Source organism: Mya arenaria, chromosome 4, assembly GCF_026914265.1.
Source record: "Mya arenaria isolate MELC-2E11 chromosome 4, ASM2691426v1".
Taxonomy (NCBI): domain Eukaryota; kingdom Metazoa; phylum Mollusca; class Bivalvia; order Myida; family Myidae; genus Mya; species Mya arenaria.
In genome coordinates, this window is record NC_069125.1 from 36,065,513 (window position 1) to 36,083,118 (window position 17,606).

The 17,606-nt window shown below is 35.4% G+C and overlaps 1 protein-coding gene across 1 annotated transcript in view; it reads right to left on the bottom strand.

Annotated features, from left to right (window-relative positions):
• Positions 1-2,942: 2,942 nt before the first annotated feature.
• Positions 2,943-17,606, bottom strand: part of LOC128229711 (bifunctional coenzyme A synthase-like) — a 38,385-nt gene continuing 23,721 nt past the window's right edge. The window contains exons 7-11 of the mRNA XM_052941517.1: positions 15,291-15,418; positions 14,242-14,323; positions 13,994-14,094; positions 12,907-13,053; positions 2,943-6,015 (exon numbers count right to left, since the gene is read on the bottom strand). Coding sequence (XP_052797477.1) covers positions 5,932-6,015; positions 12,907-13,053; positions 13,994-14,094; positions 14,242-14,323; positions 15,291-15,418 — 542 coding nt within the window. The 3' untranslated portion in view covers positions 2,943-5,931. The remainder of the gene's footprint in view (positions 6,016-12,906; positions 13,054-13,993; positions 14,095-14,241; positions 14,324-15,290; positions 15,419-17,606) is intronic.

The window sequence follows — 17,606 nt, forward strand, 5'->3', positions numbered from 1 at the left end:
AATTAGGTACATAAATTATATCAACTACGAAAAAAGAGATGAAAAATAATAAATAATGAGGCGATAATGGGATATGCATAGTCGGGCTACAAAACGATGATGAGTTACTTTTTGCATGATTAATTTTTCGAATAATCTTAAAGGGAAGAAAACAGGTTGATAAAATGTTTCATTTTTTTTATTTTAATGCATTTTTATGTTTAATTATTTTGTCTTATCTGATAAAACAAAGAAAAGGAGGTGATTATGTACATAAAATTATAATACAATATCATCCTTTATAAACGGGGTTTTTAATTACTAGCTATGTGGCCACAATTTCACTAGTTAAAACACACGCAAAATATCGCTTATATTTTGTATCTGTAAACAATTGTTTTTTGGTACAATAAGCTCATTTAAGTCAAATGAGTTTAACCAAGTTATGTTCAAATTTCTAGACGCCAAAATGTGAAAACGTTAGGAATCAAGACTGTTGACGTAACACCACAAAGTGTATATATTATATAAACTTCACACGTCACAATATTTTATTGGACATGTTATAAAAGGTTACACGTAGGAATTCTGTAAACTGATAATGTCTTTTTATGAATGTTATTTAATCTTTAAGCTGCACTCTCACAGACATACCGTTTTTACAACTTTTTTATTTTTTGTCATGGAAAGAGCAAAATTTTGCGTAAATATCAGCAAACCAATGATAAAAGATTGCTGACAAAAATTCAGATCGTAGATTTTCATATTTCCGTTCGAAAATTAATGTTTTATGGCTTAAACCGTTACTAACGCCAGTAACGGTTTAAGAAAAATGCATAAAACATCAACTTTTGAACTTAAATTTAATAATCTGCGATATAAATTTTTGTCAGAAGTATTATATAACTGCTTTCCATTGATTATCGCAAAAATGGCTCGTTCCAAGACAAAAAAAGTTGTCAAAACGGTCAATCTGTGGGAGTGCAGCTTTAAGTGTTGGCAGAAAATGTACGTCTTTAAAGGACAACGGGAGACGGGATCGTATCTTGAATGAATGTTCACAAAGTACACAACCGATCACAAAGTATCCGACATATTTAAACTTTAAATCACCGTCCGCAGCGGACCCTCGTAATCAGCGGTACAGGACTGCGTAAGGCGGTTTCATAATTATGTGATTTTTTTTGCCTGGCTCATCGAAAGCTGCCACATGGAGCCCGTAAGGATCCATCGCCGATTGTTTTTACCGAGGGCCGGTATGGAATTCCGGAACGACCCCTAAAATACCTGGGCAGTCATTATTCCAAAAGAGGCCGTGCATTGAAGAAACAAACAAACAGGTTAAGTTTAGTGTAGACATGCATTTTGTAATATTTATAATACTTAATACTTCACAAATTTAACAACAATCAGGTGAACCAAGATGAATGACTTCGTGCAAAGCTGCTGTAATGTCATTTAGAAGCAAGTCTGAACTTAGATTAGTCAGACGGAAACCCTGAATTTATGTAACGTGGGCCGATTTGTCAAAACAATGTATGAATAAAACAACGCTGTTAACGTTATCGTTGTTAAATTTAAAATCGTGACTGCCCTGAACGTTTCATGGATTCACTTTTGATCTGAAATTGTTTTTTCAAGATTGAAGACGATCTGCATTATTTTTTTATCAAGATTGGAGACAACGGTTTCATCCGTATTTGTTTAAATTATAATAGTGAGTACATCATCAACATTTTTACATTTAAAAAGTTACACCGATGGCCCCTAATTACGTTGTAAACTTTAAAGCAGTTCTAAACCCTCGACCCTTTTAAGAAATGAAAAGAAACTGACAAACTTATCTATTTTTCCCTAAAAAATATTATTTTGCAGTTTCTTTTTTCCCTCAAAATAATCAATATTTGTTTCAACACGGAGTAGTCCGCCAAATTGGACTGGATCGCTATGAAATAGGGATTATCTTACAACATGGTGCGTCCTTGTAAAATAATCAAAGCGCTGAAAGCGTTGAAAGGCTGTCGGCCTGCTACGTTTTGTGAGAATAGTCATGTAATTGTAAAACAAATTAACATAAACATCCAATCAGAATATGTATGTTCACGAACTCCTTCTCAGATAAATTTAGAGTTTGATGCTGATACCAGATTAACTCAAAACCATGGAGTAACAGTCACTTGAAATACATGTACTCATTTAATACGTGGAATACCCAAATAATTACTAAATTCTGGAGTAATACTCAATTGCATATGGAACTTTATCTGGAACTTTGGTTTCATAAACAATGCACTGCAATGGAAAAGGCATTACGGATTTTTTTTAGTAAAATCTTCTTTACACAGTCTGCGTTTAGTAATGGTTAAAGTTTGTTAGTATGTACTTTCACAAGTAAATGGTTTGATGCGCCCCAGTCGTATAGCTATTGATTTTGTGTAAGTACATCAAGTAGTTGCTGAGATATTAACCTATGTGTGCTTACATGCAAAACCTTAATTAGAATTTCTAAGTCAAATAATAAAGGCCCATTATTTGCATAAATTCAAATAATGGTTATCTAACTTCATTAATTTAGTAGATTAGATAGTAGGGAATACATATCCAAAGTTTCAATGCAATAAATGTTGTATTTACTGAGATAAGGACTTAAAGGTGCTTACATGCAAAACCTTAACCAAGGTGTGACGCCGACGCCGACGCTTGGGCGAGTTGTAAAGCTCTTCTTATTTTTCGAATGGTCGAGCTAAAAACACAACAGTTTTTAGGTTTATTTAATGGATAAAACCGTTGACCTTTGCAAATGAATACATGTCTATTTTGTCAAAACTAGTGTTATCAATTCTATTGTTATTCAATTAATCATTAAGTCTGCCTTTTAATATCAAATAAACGTTATAATACAATACTATCATGCATGTATACATGTTTCAGAGTGTTATAAAATAGAAATTACAACACAGGTAGTGTTTTCAAACATATATTAGAAATCATGTGTTATGTTGTCCCAGATTACTGAAACTACATAGGATGAATAAATGGATACTTTTTTATTCTATTTTTACTTAAAACTGTAAAAAACAAACAACGCTACATATTGAAAATCCAGCTAATTGACTGGACAATACTATATGATAATATATAATAGACATATTACAGAAGAAGAACGTTTCATTACGTAAAACTCTATAAGAAATTAACATTTTTACTTATTGAAAATCCAGCTAATTGACTGGACAATACGATAGGATTACATATAACATTTTAAAGATTATATAATTTGCAACGATTGTGAAGAAAGCTATGATAGCTTAAACTAAGTCACTCTCGTTGCCACGATGTTGCACGAGACCGGGAATGTGGGGAAAACCGGAGTACCCGGAGAAAACCCACTTGTCCGGCTTGGTGACCACTAACCAAACTCACATGCGCTCAGGCCGGGAATCGAACCCGGGTCGCCCTGGTGAGAAGCGGACAACCCAATTGTCATATATTATAATAGACATATTACAAAAGAAGAACATTTCATAACGTTAAACTACAAGAAGTAAACATGTGTTACAGTCATTATCTCATTATTATTCACGTTTTGTTCATAGCATTTACAACAGAGTCAAACAAGAGAGTCGAAGAGCGAACGCCGACACTCGTCTTATTTGAAACTCCTCGGCCATTTTGATCGAAAACAACCTCGGATGTATATGGACGATTTACATACTCAGAAATCGGTTTGTTTAAGTCCGCTGCAAGTAGACCGCTTAGTCATTTATTTTAGCAGTTAAACTTAATCATTTCATTTTTGGGAATTTTAATTATGTTTGCAATAAAATAATCTATGTAAACTAAGATCAACAAATACAAGCTAAAACACTACTAATTAATGATATAATTTAAAAAAATTACGAACTACTTCTACTGATGTCCCGGCATACATCCAAGGTTGTTTTAGATAAAAATGGCCGAGTAGTTCCGAATGCACTCGTCTGTGTTTTGATCCCTATTTCATCAAGGGGCATAACTCAAAACGTATTAAAAAATACCCCCCCCCCCAAATAAAAGGAGATAAGTATAAATATAATACCTCACTAATCCTTACTTATCATGTATGTAATTTATGTCTTTGCTTCATGTTCTTATGTACAATAAATATTGTCTAAAGTGAAACTCTTATTTAAAATCAATGCATACAAATGTATAACAAACATAAATTTTGACAGATAAACCTTGAACTACTTACTAAATAATGCATACATGGAAAATATTAACTACTGATAAGATTGTAACCGTGAATGTAATAGCGGAAAGCGCTAAAATATTAAATGATTGGTGAATTCTAAAATATTAACTGTGTTCTACTATAGTCTAATAAGGTAGAAATACCGTGTTTTATGCTCATTTCTTTCAAATTAAACTCGGTATCATTCATAATAACCATTTTATTTCCTGGCATTTAATCACCTTTTTGGAATTTTAAAACAATGTTATTAATGGTGGCAAATCTTTTTAGGGAGTTAGAGTGCATTTTTAAACCACCCAATACTAATTAAAGCTGCACTCTCACAGATCAAACGTTTTGACAACTTATATATATATATATATTTTTTTTGTCTTTAAACTAGCAAATTTATGCGAAATGCATGGAAACCAGTTATTTAAGACTGCTGATAAAAAAACAGATCGCAGATTTACATATTTAAGTTCAAAAGTTGATGTTTTATGCATTTTCCTTAAACCGCTAGAAACGCTTTAAGCCATAAAACATTTTCGAACGGAAATGTGGAAATCTGCGATCTGATCTTTTGTCAGCAATCTTATATTACTGGTTGGCAGATATTTACGCACAAATTTGCTCATTCCAAGATATGACAAAACGAATAAACAAAGTTGTAAAAACGGTCAATCTGTGAGAGTGCAGCTTTTAATAAAGCCTGATTTATGAGACTTGCTATACATGCGCGTATTGTCTCTCCTACATGTGCGCCAATCATCATTTGAATATGTTAATGTAAGCCATCCATCATAAATAAAAAGGCTACTGGCCCCAATTTCTCGAAACTTCTTAAGCTTAAAAGGCTTGAGTAGCTTATTTTAATTAGCCAAAATACATACTTAAATTGAATCTTGATAAATAAAAAATGGTTTAATGTGCTTTCCGTAATGATAATTCCTACCCAGAATATAAAAAGAAGTTAATATTACGCAATTTATTGTAAACCAAAAATATTGAGCTAAGCTTAATCGTTTTATAATGGACTTAAGAAGTTTAACAAGCTTGAGTAGCTTATTTATATAAGACAAAAATATACTTATATGTGATTTTGGTAAATGAAATATTGATTATTGTGATAATCATATAGGTAATTCCTATTTAAAGTCTTATAACTCTTAAAGAAGTTAATATTACACCAATGAAAGACAAAGAAAAATAGGGAGCTTAGCTTAATCCAGTTATAAAGGACTTAAGAAGTTTCGAGAAATTTGGGCCAGGTCAAATTTCATTTTTTAAGTTGCAAAAGCTTATGTTTGATTTTTTATTTAAAATGTTCACCGAGAGTTTTTTATATAGGCATTATGTTTGTTTTTTATGAAATAGCTATATTATCTTATTATTTTTTGTTTGATTTATTACCTTCCATTTATATAATAATGTACTCTTAGCAGAAATAATATAATGGTTAATCAAGATAAGTTAAACACAGAACTAATCTCGATGTTGATATCTAAAATGCACGAACCCCTCCATGCAATCTCCTTATGATGAACGGTTTACCTAAAAACAGCTTCTGTGTTATGACCAAGATTAAAGAGTTTTGCACTTCAACGACCCAAAGGCTTTGACAAAAATGACGAACATTGTATTGAACAGGCACGTTTTCTTTATGAAAGCACGTCCGCGTCAAGCACCGCAAAACATCCCATCACATTTATGATTGAAACATCCTCGTTTTTATCAGTTTATATATTTGATTTAGCCACAGTTGTGTTTCCCTCATGTGACACAGGTAATCTTTCCGTGAGCAGTTTCCAAGCTGTTTCCACCTTAAAGATAAAAAACAAAGATAACAAGGCTACTTTTTGGAAACGATGTATGCACCTGTACATCAGGGTGGGGAATCACGTGACTTATAACGGGTTTTTCAAATTGGTCTCAAGGTTTTTAGTATTACATGTTCATGTGTATAATGATGCAATCCTTGGCCAATAATTCAATTTGACGGAATTTTGTAAGACGATCCAACGCTGGAATTTGGCCGAAAATGTCATCATTAAACTACAAGCAAATCAACCAACCATATTTCGCACGTGTAGCAGCAGAAAATAGCATGGTCATGTTTAGTCGAAGACATATTCGCTTCATCTTTTCTGTTCAGAAGTTAACGTCACCTACTTCTTTGTTTACATATTTTGTGACCCGTGGTGACCTATGTGAGAACCCTTTTAAGTCACGTGATTCCTCACCCTGTGTATGGTACAAATTCGGAAAAGAAAGCGGAAATATTGGAAAATATTACTTTCCTGTTTTAAAGCTGCACTCTCACAGATTTACCTTTATGACAAGTTTTTTGTCTTGGAATGAGCAATTTATTGCGTAAATATCTGCAAACCAGTGATATAAAACTGCTGACAAGAGATCAGATCGTAGATTTTTATATTTCTGTCCGAAAACTAATGTTTAATGGCTTAAACTCATAAAACATCATTTTTCACTTAAATATAAAAATCTGCGATCCAATTTTTTGTCAACAGTCTTATTTAACTGGTTTCCATGGACTTTCGCAAATACTGGCTCGTTCCAAGACAAAAAAGTTGCCAAACGTTTAATCTGTGAGAGTGCAGCTTTAAAACTACCTGTTATATATACATGGCTAAGGACTAAGCTGCGGGCCATGAAAGTGATTGAACTGGCAGCTGAAGGGCTGAAACCATTTTGGGTTGTTGAATGAAATTTTGGCGGGGGTGGGGGATGGGGGGCACTTTGGTGTCAAAGTGGGTGGAGTACCCTGCCGCAGAAGTAAAACTGGCTATGCAGAAGCTCCTTTGAAAGCCCTCCCTACTTCAAATCCGAAGCAAACTGGATTGTCATTTCTTACAACCAAAAAAAGTAACAACCAAAGGCAATTGGATATCTGTTTTAATCAGTGAAAAAAAACAGCAGACACAAACAATTTGGTAGGTAGAGCAATTTGGAAAATTATACTTTTTAGGATTATGTTGGGTTACACATATGGAAAATGAATTGATAGTGTACAAAGTATCAGTGTTTTGTTTTGATGTGATATCTATTTTGGAAATCACTCTATGAATGAAAAGAAAAAGGTTATTTTATTTGCATGTATTTGACTTTTGCGAACTAATGCCCAGTTGCCATGTAACAGCTTTTCTGCTTAATTGAAATACCTCCCACATCATGTGTCTTTGTTAGTGTGCATGTTGAGTAAAATTACTGCGTATGAAAATGTGAATAAATCTACACCTTTACTTCCATTCCTAAAATGAACGGCCTTTTTCGGATCAACGCAACATCTGGATCACCAATCATCGCGTATTTATATGAAAAGTGCAACTGATCTTGTTATTGTTTGTATTCCATCTGTGGTAACCTTTAATAAGCATCTTGAACAAGAGGTGTCGCAGGACAGCGCGCTCGAATAGCGAAGAAACCAGGTGTTCAATGATTGGCAGAATAACTTCAGCCTTCATCGTGAGATTCAGTTTCAACTGAGTTTTTCTCCTGTTTATAGTAATAGTGACCTCGCCCTTTATCATAGGGGCTTCAAACGCCATCCCATGAAAGGTATCTATGAACTCGTCCTATATACCAAGTTTGGTGACTACATGTCAGACCGAACTAAATTAATCGATACTATAGGTGAGTTTGACGCCTCCATTCCGCCGGCCCGCCCGAACGACAATGTGTGTCATTCTAATAACTAGGTTAAAAATATACAAATGTACCTGTCAAAAGCAATAAAAGAATAAAAAAAAATCAATCAAGGGCCGTAATTTGTAAGTCGGGTTAATTTGGAGTTATGAAACCTAATTGTGAGATGGCTACTGGGTAATGTATGAAGGCCATTGAATGAACAGTATTTGAGATCTGAGTTAAAATCAAAATTTGCCAAAATACTTGACCCGAACGTTTTAAGTGGATCAAAGGCTATAATTAGTATCTAAGGTAATATGGAGTTACGCAACCTTATTTTTTGATGACCATTAACAAATGTGCAAAGTATTAAGCCAAATGCTTGAAGGGTATTAAAGTTATCAGTAAATATCCCAACTTAACCTAAAATTTTAACCTGACACAATGTGCCCTAAAACTTCAATCAATTAGTTCCTAAGTCAATCAGGGGCCATGATTTGTATTAAGGATACTATGGAGCTGTGTAACATCATTGTGTGATGGTCTCAAACAACTGTGTGAAGTATTGAGTTAAACGAAGGGTATAATAGTAATAAGTGAAAAGCCAACCTGCCCTAAAACTTTAACCCTACCCCGACGAAGACGCCGAGTAGTATAGCCTTCTTATTCTTCGAATAGTCGAACTAAAAGTGTTAACTGATGATTCGTTAAATGTATTGTTGGCATAATCGTTTCTATTTTATGTTAAAAAGTAATTCAGCGTTTAATTTAAAATTTATTTTTTCCCGCTTCATATGATTAACTCTTTCCGGTTCCGGTCGCGTCCTGTTTATATAATGGGAGGGAAATAATTACTTTAAGGTCTTCGTAAGTGAAATTTAGTATTTTAACAACCCTGGAAAGAAATAATGAAATACTGGTGTAAATATAAGTAATAAATTGCGTAATTGGTACCGTTATCGTACATATGAGGGCAGTTGGGGTGTCAAGTACGCATGGAGTACTACATAATGATGGCGTTTGACCAAAGGGGCTTCTCCGCTGTTTTAAATGTTTACTATAATTATCCTCAATTTATATTCTTGATCGAACTAACCATATACAGTGGTATGTCAACTAGCGGAACCATGCGCTTGTGGACCGACCATTAAGCCAGGAAAACTAGTGGATGTGTTATAATCAATCTTACTTTTGTAACTGTCTGCATGAATATAAACCAGTGTGCGTATCCCATGTGAACATTGTGCCATAAATTTTACGTCGGAAGGCAATATTTTGCTTCGAATAAAGACTTTAAACAAAGATTACATCACTAATTCTTCACCATTTTAAATGAAACAAAGAGCTGTGTATGCCGTTTACGGAGCCCCGCCTTCGGTCTTTTACCAGAGATTCATTGAGAGTTTAGTTTCTTAAAACACTTCGACAAACCTTTGCAAAATACGGCCGTCTGACGGAGCACTGTCAAAACATTATTTTGGAAACAGGTTTGTCGAAGTGTTTAATGAAACTTATCACCTTATCAAACTTTGGTAATAAAACGAAGCCGGTGCTCTTTAAGCGGCATAGACAGCCCTTTGTTTTATTTAAAATGGTGTAGTAAAAGATAAGTTCTCTAAAATTTAAGTTTTCATTTTAAGCAAAATGTTGCCCTCCGACGTTGCATATATGGCGTAATTTATCACGTGGTATACACACACTGTAAACGGTTTTTGTTAATACTTTTCCCATGTGCAACCTATTTAAACCTATGATTGTATTTTCTTGTCACCAGTTCATTGTTATGTATTGCTATGTTATGTATGTTTGTTATTAATGTCGGGAAATAGTTTATTGAGGTATGGGGTTTTTTTTGGTACGAGATACCTGACTTTAAATAAAGATTTTTTTATCTTGTATCTTGTACCAATGTATCATCATGTTTATGCAGAGGTGAGCTAAAATTACAACTGCATCTGTTCAAAAGCTCTTTTTTAGATTGATTGTGGGTTAACAACATTATGGTTTCAAATGTTTTCCCTTATAATAGCTGTGACATAGTTATACATGTATCTTCTCGCAAGGGTTACCAAATATGGAACACTTCCCGTAAGGGTTACCAAATATGGAACACTCCCCGTAATGGTTACCAAATATGGAACACTTCCCGTAAGGGTTACCGAATATGGAACATTTCCCGTAAGAATTACCAAATATGGAACACTTCCCGTAAGGGTTACCGAATATGGAACATTTCCCGTAAGAATTACCAAATATGGAACACTCCCCGTAGGTGTTACCAAATATGGAACACTCCCCGTAAGAGTTACCAAATATGGAACACTTCCCGTAAGGGTTACCAAATATTGAACATTTCCCGTAAGGGTTACCAAATATGGAACATTTCCCGTAAGGGTTACCAAATATGGAACACTTCCCGTAAGGGTTACCGAATATGGAACATTTCCCGTAAGAATTACCAAATATGGAACACTCCCCGTAGGGGTTACCAAATATGGAACACTCCCCGTAAGAGTTACCAAATATGGAACACTTCCCGTAAGGGTTACCAAATATTGAACATTTCCCAAAAGGGTTACCAAATATGGAACATTTCCCGTAAGGGTTACCAAATATGGAACATTTCCCGTAAGGGTTACCAAATATTGAACATTTCCCGTAAGGGTTACCAAATATGGAACACTCCCCGTAGGGGTTACCAAATATGGAACACTTCCCGTAAGGGTTACCAAATATGGAACACTTCCCGTAAGGGTTACCAAATATGGAACACTCCCCGTAAGGGTTACCAAATATGGAACACTCCCCGTAAGGGTTACCAAATATGGAACACTCCCCGTAAGGGTTACCAAATATGGAACACTCCCCGTAAGGGTTACCAAATATGGAACATTTCCCGTAAGGGTTACCAAATATGGAACACTTCCCGTAAGGGTTACCAAATATGGAACATTTCCCGTAAGGGTTACCAAATATGGAACATTTCCCGTAAGGGTTACCAAATATGGAACACTCCCAGTAAGGGTTACCAAACATGGAACACTTCCCGTAAGGGTTACCAAATATGGAACATTTCCCGTAAGGGTTACCAAATATGGAACACTTCCCGTAAGGGTTACCAAATATGGAACATTTCCCGTAAGGGTTACCAAATATGGAACACTCCCCGTAAGGATTACCAAATATGGAACACTTCCCGTAGGGGTTACCAAATATGGAACACTCCCCGTAAGGGTTACCAAATATGGAACACTTCCCGTAAGGGTTACCAAATATAAACACTCCCCGTAAGGGTTACCAAATATGGAACACTTCCCGTAGGGGTTACCAAATATGAACACTTCCCGTAAGGGTTACCAAATATGGAACACTCCCCGTAAGGGTTACCAAATATGGAACACTCCCCGTAAGGGTTACCAAACATGGAACACTTCCCGTAAGAGTTACCAAATATGGAACACTCCCCGTAGAGGTTACCAAATATGGAACACTTCCCGTAAGGGTTACCAAATATGGAACACTTCCCGTAAGGGTTACCAAATATGGAACACTTCCCGTAAGGGTTACCAAATATGGAACATTCCCCGTAAGGGTTAACAAAATATGGAACATTTCCATGACAGTAGCTTTTAGTCAAATATAAGTCTTATTCAGAATTGAAAGTAACTTTACATAGGTTCGTACACCATGAATGTTGTAGACACGCTAATTAAAGTAGGTATTTGCCTTAGTTTAGTGCTTGAATGCTGTTTTAGTTGTGGCCAAAGCACTCTTATTCAAAATCAATACATACACATGTATAACAAATATATAATTTGAGTGATAAACCTTAACTACTTCCTAAATAATGCATGTATGTAAAACAAATAATTACTGATAGCAAGATTGTAACCGTGTATTTAATAGCTGAATATGCAAAATATTAAATGATTGGTGAGTGCTAAAAGATTTACTGCAATCTACTATCGTCTCATAACGTAGAAATACCATATTTTCTGCACCTTTCTTCCAAATTAAACTTTGTATCCCTCATAAAAACCATTGATTTCGAGATTTATCCATCCTTTTTGGTATATTAAGACAATTGTTTGAATTGTGGTTAATTTTATTTATCTTTAAGAAATTTTGAAAAACGATTTCGAAGACACAAGGACCGGTTGTTCAGAACTTTGTTGTTAACTTTAAAAGGTGAAATATTTTATGATGTGCTGATATATTTGAATAAAACAAGTACAGCTGTTCAGTTGTCTCAAGTCTCAAGAATTACTGCAGATCACAAATTTATCTTTTAAACTTCCTGTGCAGTAATGATTTGAAAGTTAACTACGATGGCGTTTTCACCGTTGTCAACTTAAACTTCTGGACACTCGGCCCCTAGACTATTTCCATAATTCGACTTTTTTGAAAAAATGGACAAAGTCCATTGACCTTCTTTAAGTTTTTTTAACCACATTTTAGCCTAAAATGTTATAATTACGGAACTACTTTTAATGCGCAGTCACCCATAGTCGCTTATGTGTTAATCCGATCTTGTTATGGTTCAGTTAAATTTCGTCCCGTCCAGTATAATACAATTTAAAATAATGACAAGATCGGATAAGCACATAAGCGACTTAGGGTGACTACGCATAAAGTTTGACTTAAAAACCCATCCCTCCCTCGCTTCCTTCTCATTAATATTATTATTATTTTATTATTATTATTATCATTATTATTATTATTATTATTATTATCATTATCATTATTATTATTAGTATTATTAGTATTATTTTTATTATTTTGTGTAGGTAAGCTTTCAACTTATATATGTTATTAAATTTTTGTTTAAATGTATTACGGGCATTGGGGCTCGACGTTTTATAATTTCTTTGTAATGACTTCCTTATGTAATGGTTAGATTACTGGCGTCGCGGGCATTTTCGGCAAACTATTATTTATTTATTAAATGTTATACAATGTATCGCCTATGCCCTTGGTATAACGATTAATTAGGGCTTTTGAATAAAAGGTATGGGACTATTTTCTGAAATCAGTATTTGAAATTCCAAGAAGATACATATACACACCTGCTTCTGTGTGTATTCATACTCCCACAATGTACACAGAATCACGTGTGCGCGCGCAACCCGGTCACTGTTTGAGATCTGAGAGTCTAGACGCTTGGCAGCTGCATCTTCAGACATCTTGTTCCGGTCTACTAGACGTTTGATTGCCTGTTAATCAAACAGATACAATTAATTATCATAGTTATAATGCCATGTTATTATAGTATATACCGGTACTCAGGACGAGCTCCATGGTGGTTGTATACTGTTTGAATTCGGTGTTCCAGACTTCGCAACTGTACTGTTCTTTACACAATTATTGATGCATCATGGTGTTTAAAGCTGCACTCACAGGTATACCATTTTTACAACTTTTTTTTGTCTTGGAGAAAAGTTTTGCGTAAATATCTGTAAGCCAGTGATATAAGATTGCTGACAAAAGATCAGATCGCAGATTTTCATATTTCCGTTCGAAAATTAATGTTTTATGAACTAAACCGTTACATCAACTTTTGAACTTAAATATAAACATATGTGATCTTATTTTTGTCAGCAGTCGTATATAACTGGTTTCGATGGATTTTCGCAAAAATTGGCTCGTTCAAGGACAAAAAAGTTGTCAAAACGTTCAAAATGTGAGAGTGCAGCTTTAATCATAATATATATACTACATCGCGATGCAAAACGTAACAACATATTCAATTGAAATAATTTTAATAATGTGACAAACTGCTTCACCGATTCCGACATTGTCCACACTTCAAGAGGTGGTAGTGTGTAAACTTATTTATAAATACTCGCACTCGGGCCTTCCCTATTCGGCGAGTGCTTCGATAAATTTTTAGTCATTTTAGGTTTTTGGAGCAAAGCAGAACATAACCCTGGCTAAAGCTACGCTGGTTCTAGTGCACTAGTGTATATCACTGTCACACGGGACCTTCATTTAACGTCCCTCCCGGAGACGATTAATATTATAAATAGTGCTGCGGCGGGGAATTGATCCTGCCACCCCTGGATTGACAGTCAAGTGTGTTACCACTAGACCACGGATTCGCCATCATACTTAAAGACAAACACGGGTTGGTGTTGTCCCTTTAAGGCTACTTGCCTCCTGCCTCGGCACCAGTGTTGTCCACACCTCGTGGCACATGTCGTCCCAGCCTGCCTCCAGTAATACGGCAGCGTCAAGGACCACTACGGCCGCACCGTCTGAAATATAGACACAAATGATAGCCTGTGGATGACGGTTTGTTATTTTCTTCTTCAGAGAAGCGAGGTCCAATGGTTTAGCATTTTAGTAGCAGTAGGTTAGTCAGTTATTGGCAGTTATTGGCAATAAACAAACTTGGAGCATACCTTTGGTATACTGTTGGATTTGTTCTTGTGCAAGGCGAGCAATTTCTGGCCAAACTAGTTGGTTTAATTTGTTGAGTTCTTCCTGCAAAACCAGATTTATCAGATTATAACGTTCGAATAGTTCTACTTGAGCAAAACTCCATTTGTTTTGATAAAGCCCTATTCGAAAAACATAATCTAAAGCAATGTTTATTTTGTCAGTAATGGGGGTAGTTTTTTTAATACAAATCTTTATAAAATTCTGATTTATTGCCATTTACTTATTCAAGAATAATGCTAACATCAAGATTTTATTTCAATGAACATATCCCAAAGCTGTCCCATGAGATAACATGATCAATGACTGACATATGTTTGACAAGTCGTAACATGGATTTATTGGTGAAACAAATTGTGAGTAGTTAACCAAGCAATAAAAATAACATGAACGGGCGTACGACAACATATCGTTATATATTGACACCTCAACGTCCATTCCTTAAATGCCTTTCGGCAATTACGAATATTTTCCTATGAGCGCAACATCTTTGGATCGCGAATCATCGCATATTAATATACATGTAAATGAAAATTAGTTATCGTTTGTATTGTGTCAGCAGGCCATAAAAAAACTGAAATCAACACGTTAGAAGACGTTAATTTATGATATGTTAAATTAATTATTGTCATTTTCGTTTAAATGTGATTTAAAGTGATTAGATTTTTTTCTCGCGTTACTGTGAAATAATACGATAAACTGTTTACGGTTACGGAATGGGTGAGAACGAATTGCTGCCAGGTTTTCTAAAATGAAATGATGTACTCTTTTTTAATAACTCTTGAAAGAAATAATAAACTTTGGGTGTACATATAAGAAAAGAATTGCGCGATTGATGTCATTATCGCGTATATGAACGCAGTTGGGCTGGTTCACTGACGCGTGGAATCCTTCTTCTTCTTCTAGTAAGTAATCCGAAGTTCCCAATGCTTTTATATTGCTATAAAATTGATTTACATACTTAACGTTGGTTCCCAAAAGAATGGAATATCTATTAATATAACTCTCTTGCCTTGTTTCCGAACACTATTGTTCCCAGAGCTCGCCTGTTGACCTCACCATCATCCCCGACAATCCCTGATCCAAATGCATCAACTATTTTGTCAAAACCGGGGGTACCCTTGACGTAAGCGCGGTGACCTGTGATTGTTGAAGGATACATATGATTACAGATTTGTTTTGCTTAAATTAGATCATAGGGTATTTACAAAAACATGTGTTTAGAAGTGACACATACTATATACATAAGTGATTTGATTTTGGCTGCATGCCGCAGGCCTACAGACTTTAGTACAGAAAATCGAAATCTGGTATCATCAGATCTACTTTTTGACATGACTTGGGAAAAGAATTAATGCGTCGGGGTTACAAAATGGGTCGTATAGTATTATGCGGAAAAATAGTGCGAATTAAAATACCACTTTATTCAAATACGTTCATAAGATTATAACGTTAATGTGAATTTGAAAGTCGAAACACCCTAGATAAATCTTGGTGAGAATGTGTGGGATATTGATAATTATATACGTGAGTACTTACGCAGAAAATGGAAATATGTTGACTAAATTATTTCCTAGTACATTGTACATACAGGTTTACCAGTACTACAGCATTATTGTATTAAAATTCATCAATTTACATTACATATTCTTCGGAAATAACAGGCACTAAATGGTAACAGTTTGGGAATACTAAAAAGAGTTTTGGATTTTATTTTTATTGCCTCTGAAAAGCATTTAAAAAAGAGTCAAATCACGCGTGTCAACAGCATTTCAACGCTTTCCTATGATACTGCCATCCTTGACCACTGGTTAATGTGATGAATGGTCGTTAGAAATTCCGATCTAACACCTCTATGATACTGCCATCCTTGACCATTGGTTAATGTGATGAATGGTCGTTAGAAATTCCGATCTAACACCTCTATGATACTGCCATCCTTGACCATTGGTTAATGTGATGAATGGTCGTTAGAAATTCCGATCTAACACCTCTATGATACTGCCATCCTTGACCACTGGTTAATGTGATGAATGGTCGTTAGAAATTCCGATCTAACACCTCTATGATACTGCCATCCTTGACCATTGGTTAATGTGATGAATGGTCGTTAGAAATTCCGATCTAACACCTCTATGATACTGCCATCCTTGACCACTGGTTAATGAGATGAATGGTCGTTAGAAATTCCGATCTAACACCTCTATGATACTGCCATTCTTGACCACTGGTTAATGTGATGAATGGTCGTTAGAAATTCCGATCTAACACCTCTATGATACTGCCATCCTTGACCACTGGTTAATGTGATGAATGGTCGTAAGAAATTCCTATCTAACACCTCTATGATACTGCCATCCTTGACCACTGGTTAATGTGATGAATGGTCGTTAGAAATTCCGATCTAACACCTCTATGATACTGCCATCCTTGACCATTGGTTAATGTGATGAATGGTCGTTAGAAATTCCGATCTAACACCTCTATGATACTGCCACCCTTGACCACTGGTTAATGTGATGAATGGTCGTTAGAAATTCCGATCTAACACCTCTATGATACTGCCATCCTTGACCATTGGTTAATGTGATGAATGGTCGTTAGAAATTCCGATCTAACACCTCTATGATACTGCCATCCTTGACCATTGGTTAATGTGATGAATGGTCGTTAGAAATTCCGATCTAACACCTCTATGATACTGCCATCCTTGACCATTGGCTAATGTGATGAATGGTCGTTAGAAATTCCTATCTAACACCTCTATGATACTGCCATCCTTGACCATTGGTTAATGTGATGAATGGTCGTTAGAAATTCCTATCTAACACCTCTATGATACTGCCATCCTTGACCACTGGTTAATGTGATGAATGGTCGTTAGAAATTCCGATCTAACACCTCTATGATACTGCCATCCTTGACCACTGGTTAATGTGATGAATGGTCGTTAGAAATTCCGATCTAACACCTCTATGATACTGCCATTCTTGACCACTGGTTAATGTGATGAATGGTCGTTAGAAATTCCGATCTAACACCTCTATGATACTGCCATCCTTGACCACTGGTTAATGTGATGAATGGTCGTTAGAAATTCCGATCTAACACCTCTATGATACTGCCATCCTTGACCACTGGTTAATGTGATGAATGGTCGTTAGAAATTCCGATCTAACACCTCTATGATACTGCCATCCTTGACCACTGGTTAATGTGATGAATGGTCGTTAGAAATTCCGATCTAACACCTCTATGATACTGCCATCCTTGACCATTGGTTAATGTGATGAATGGTCGTTAGAAATTCCGATCTAACACCTCTATG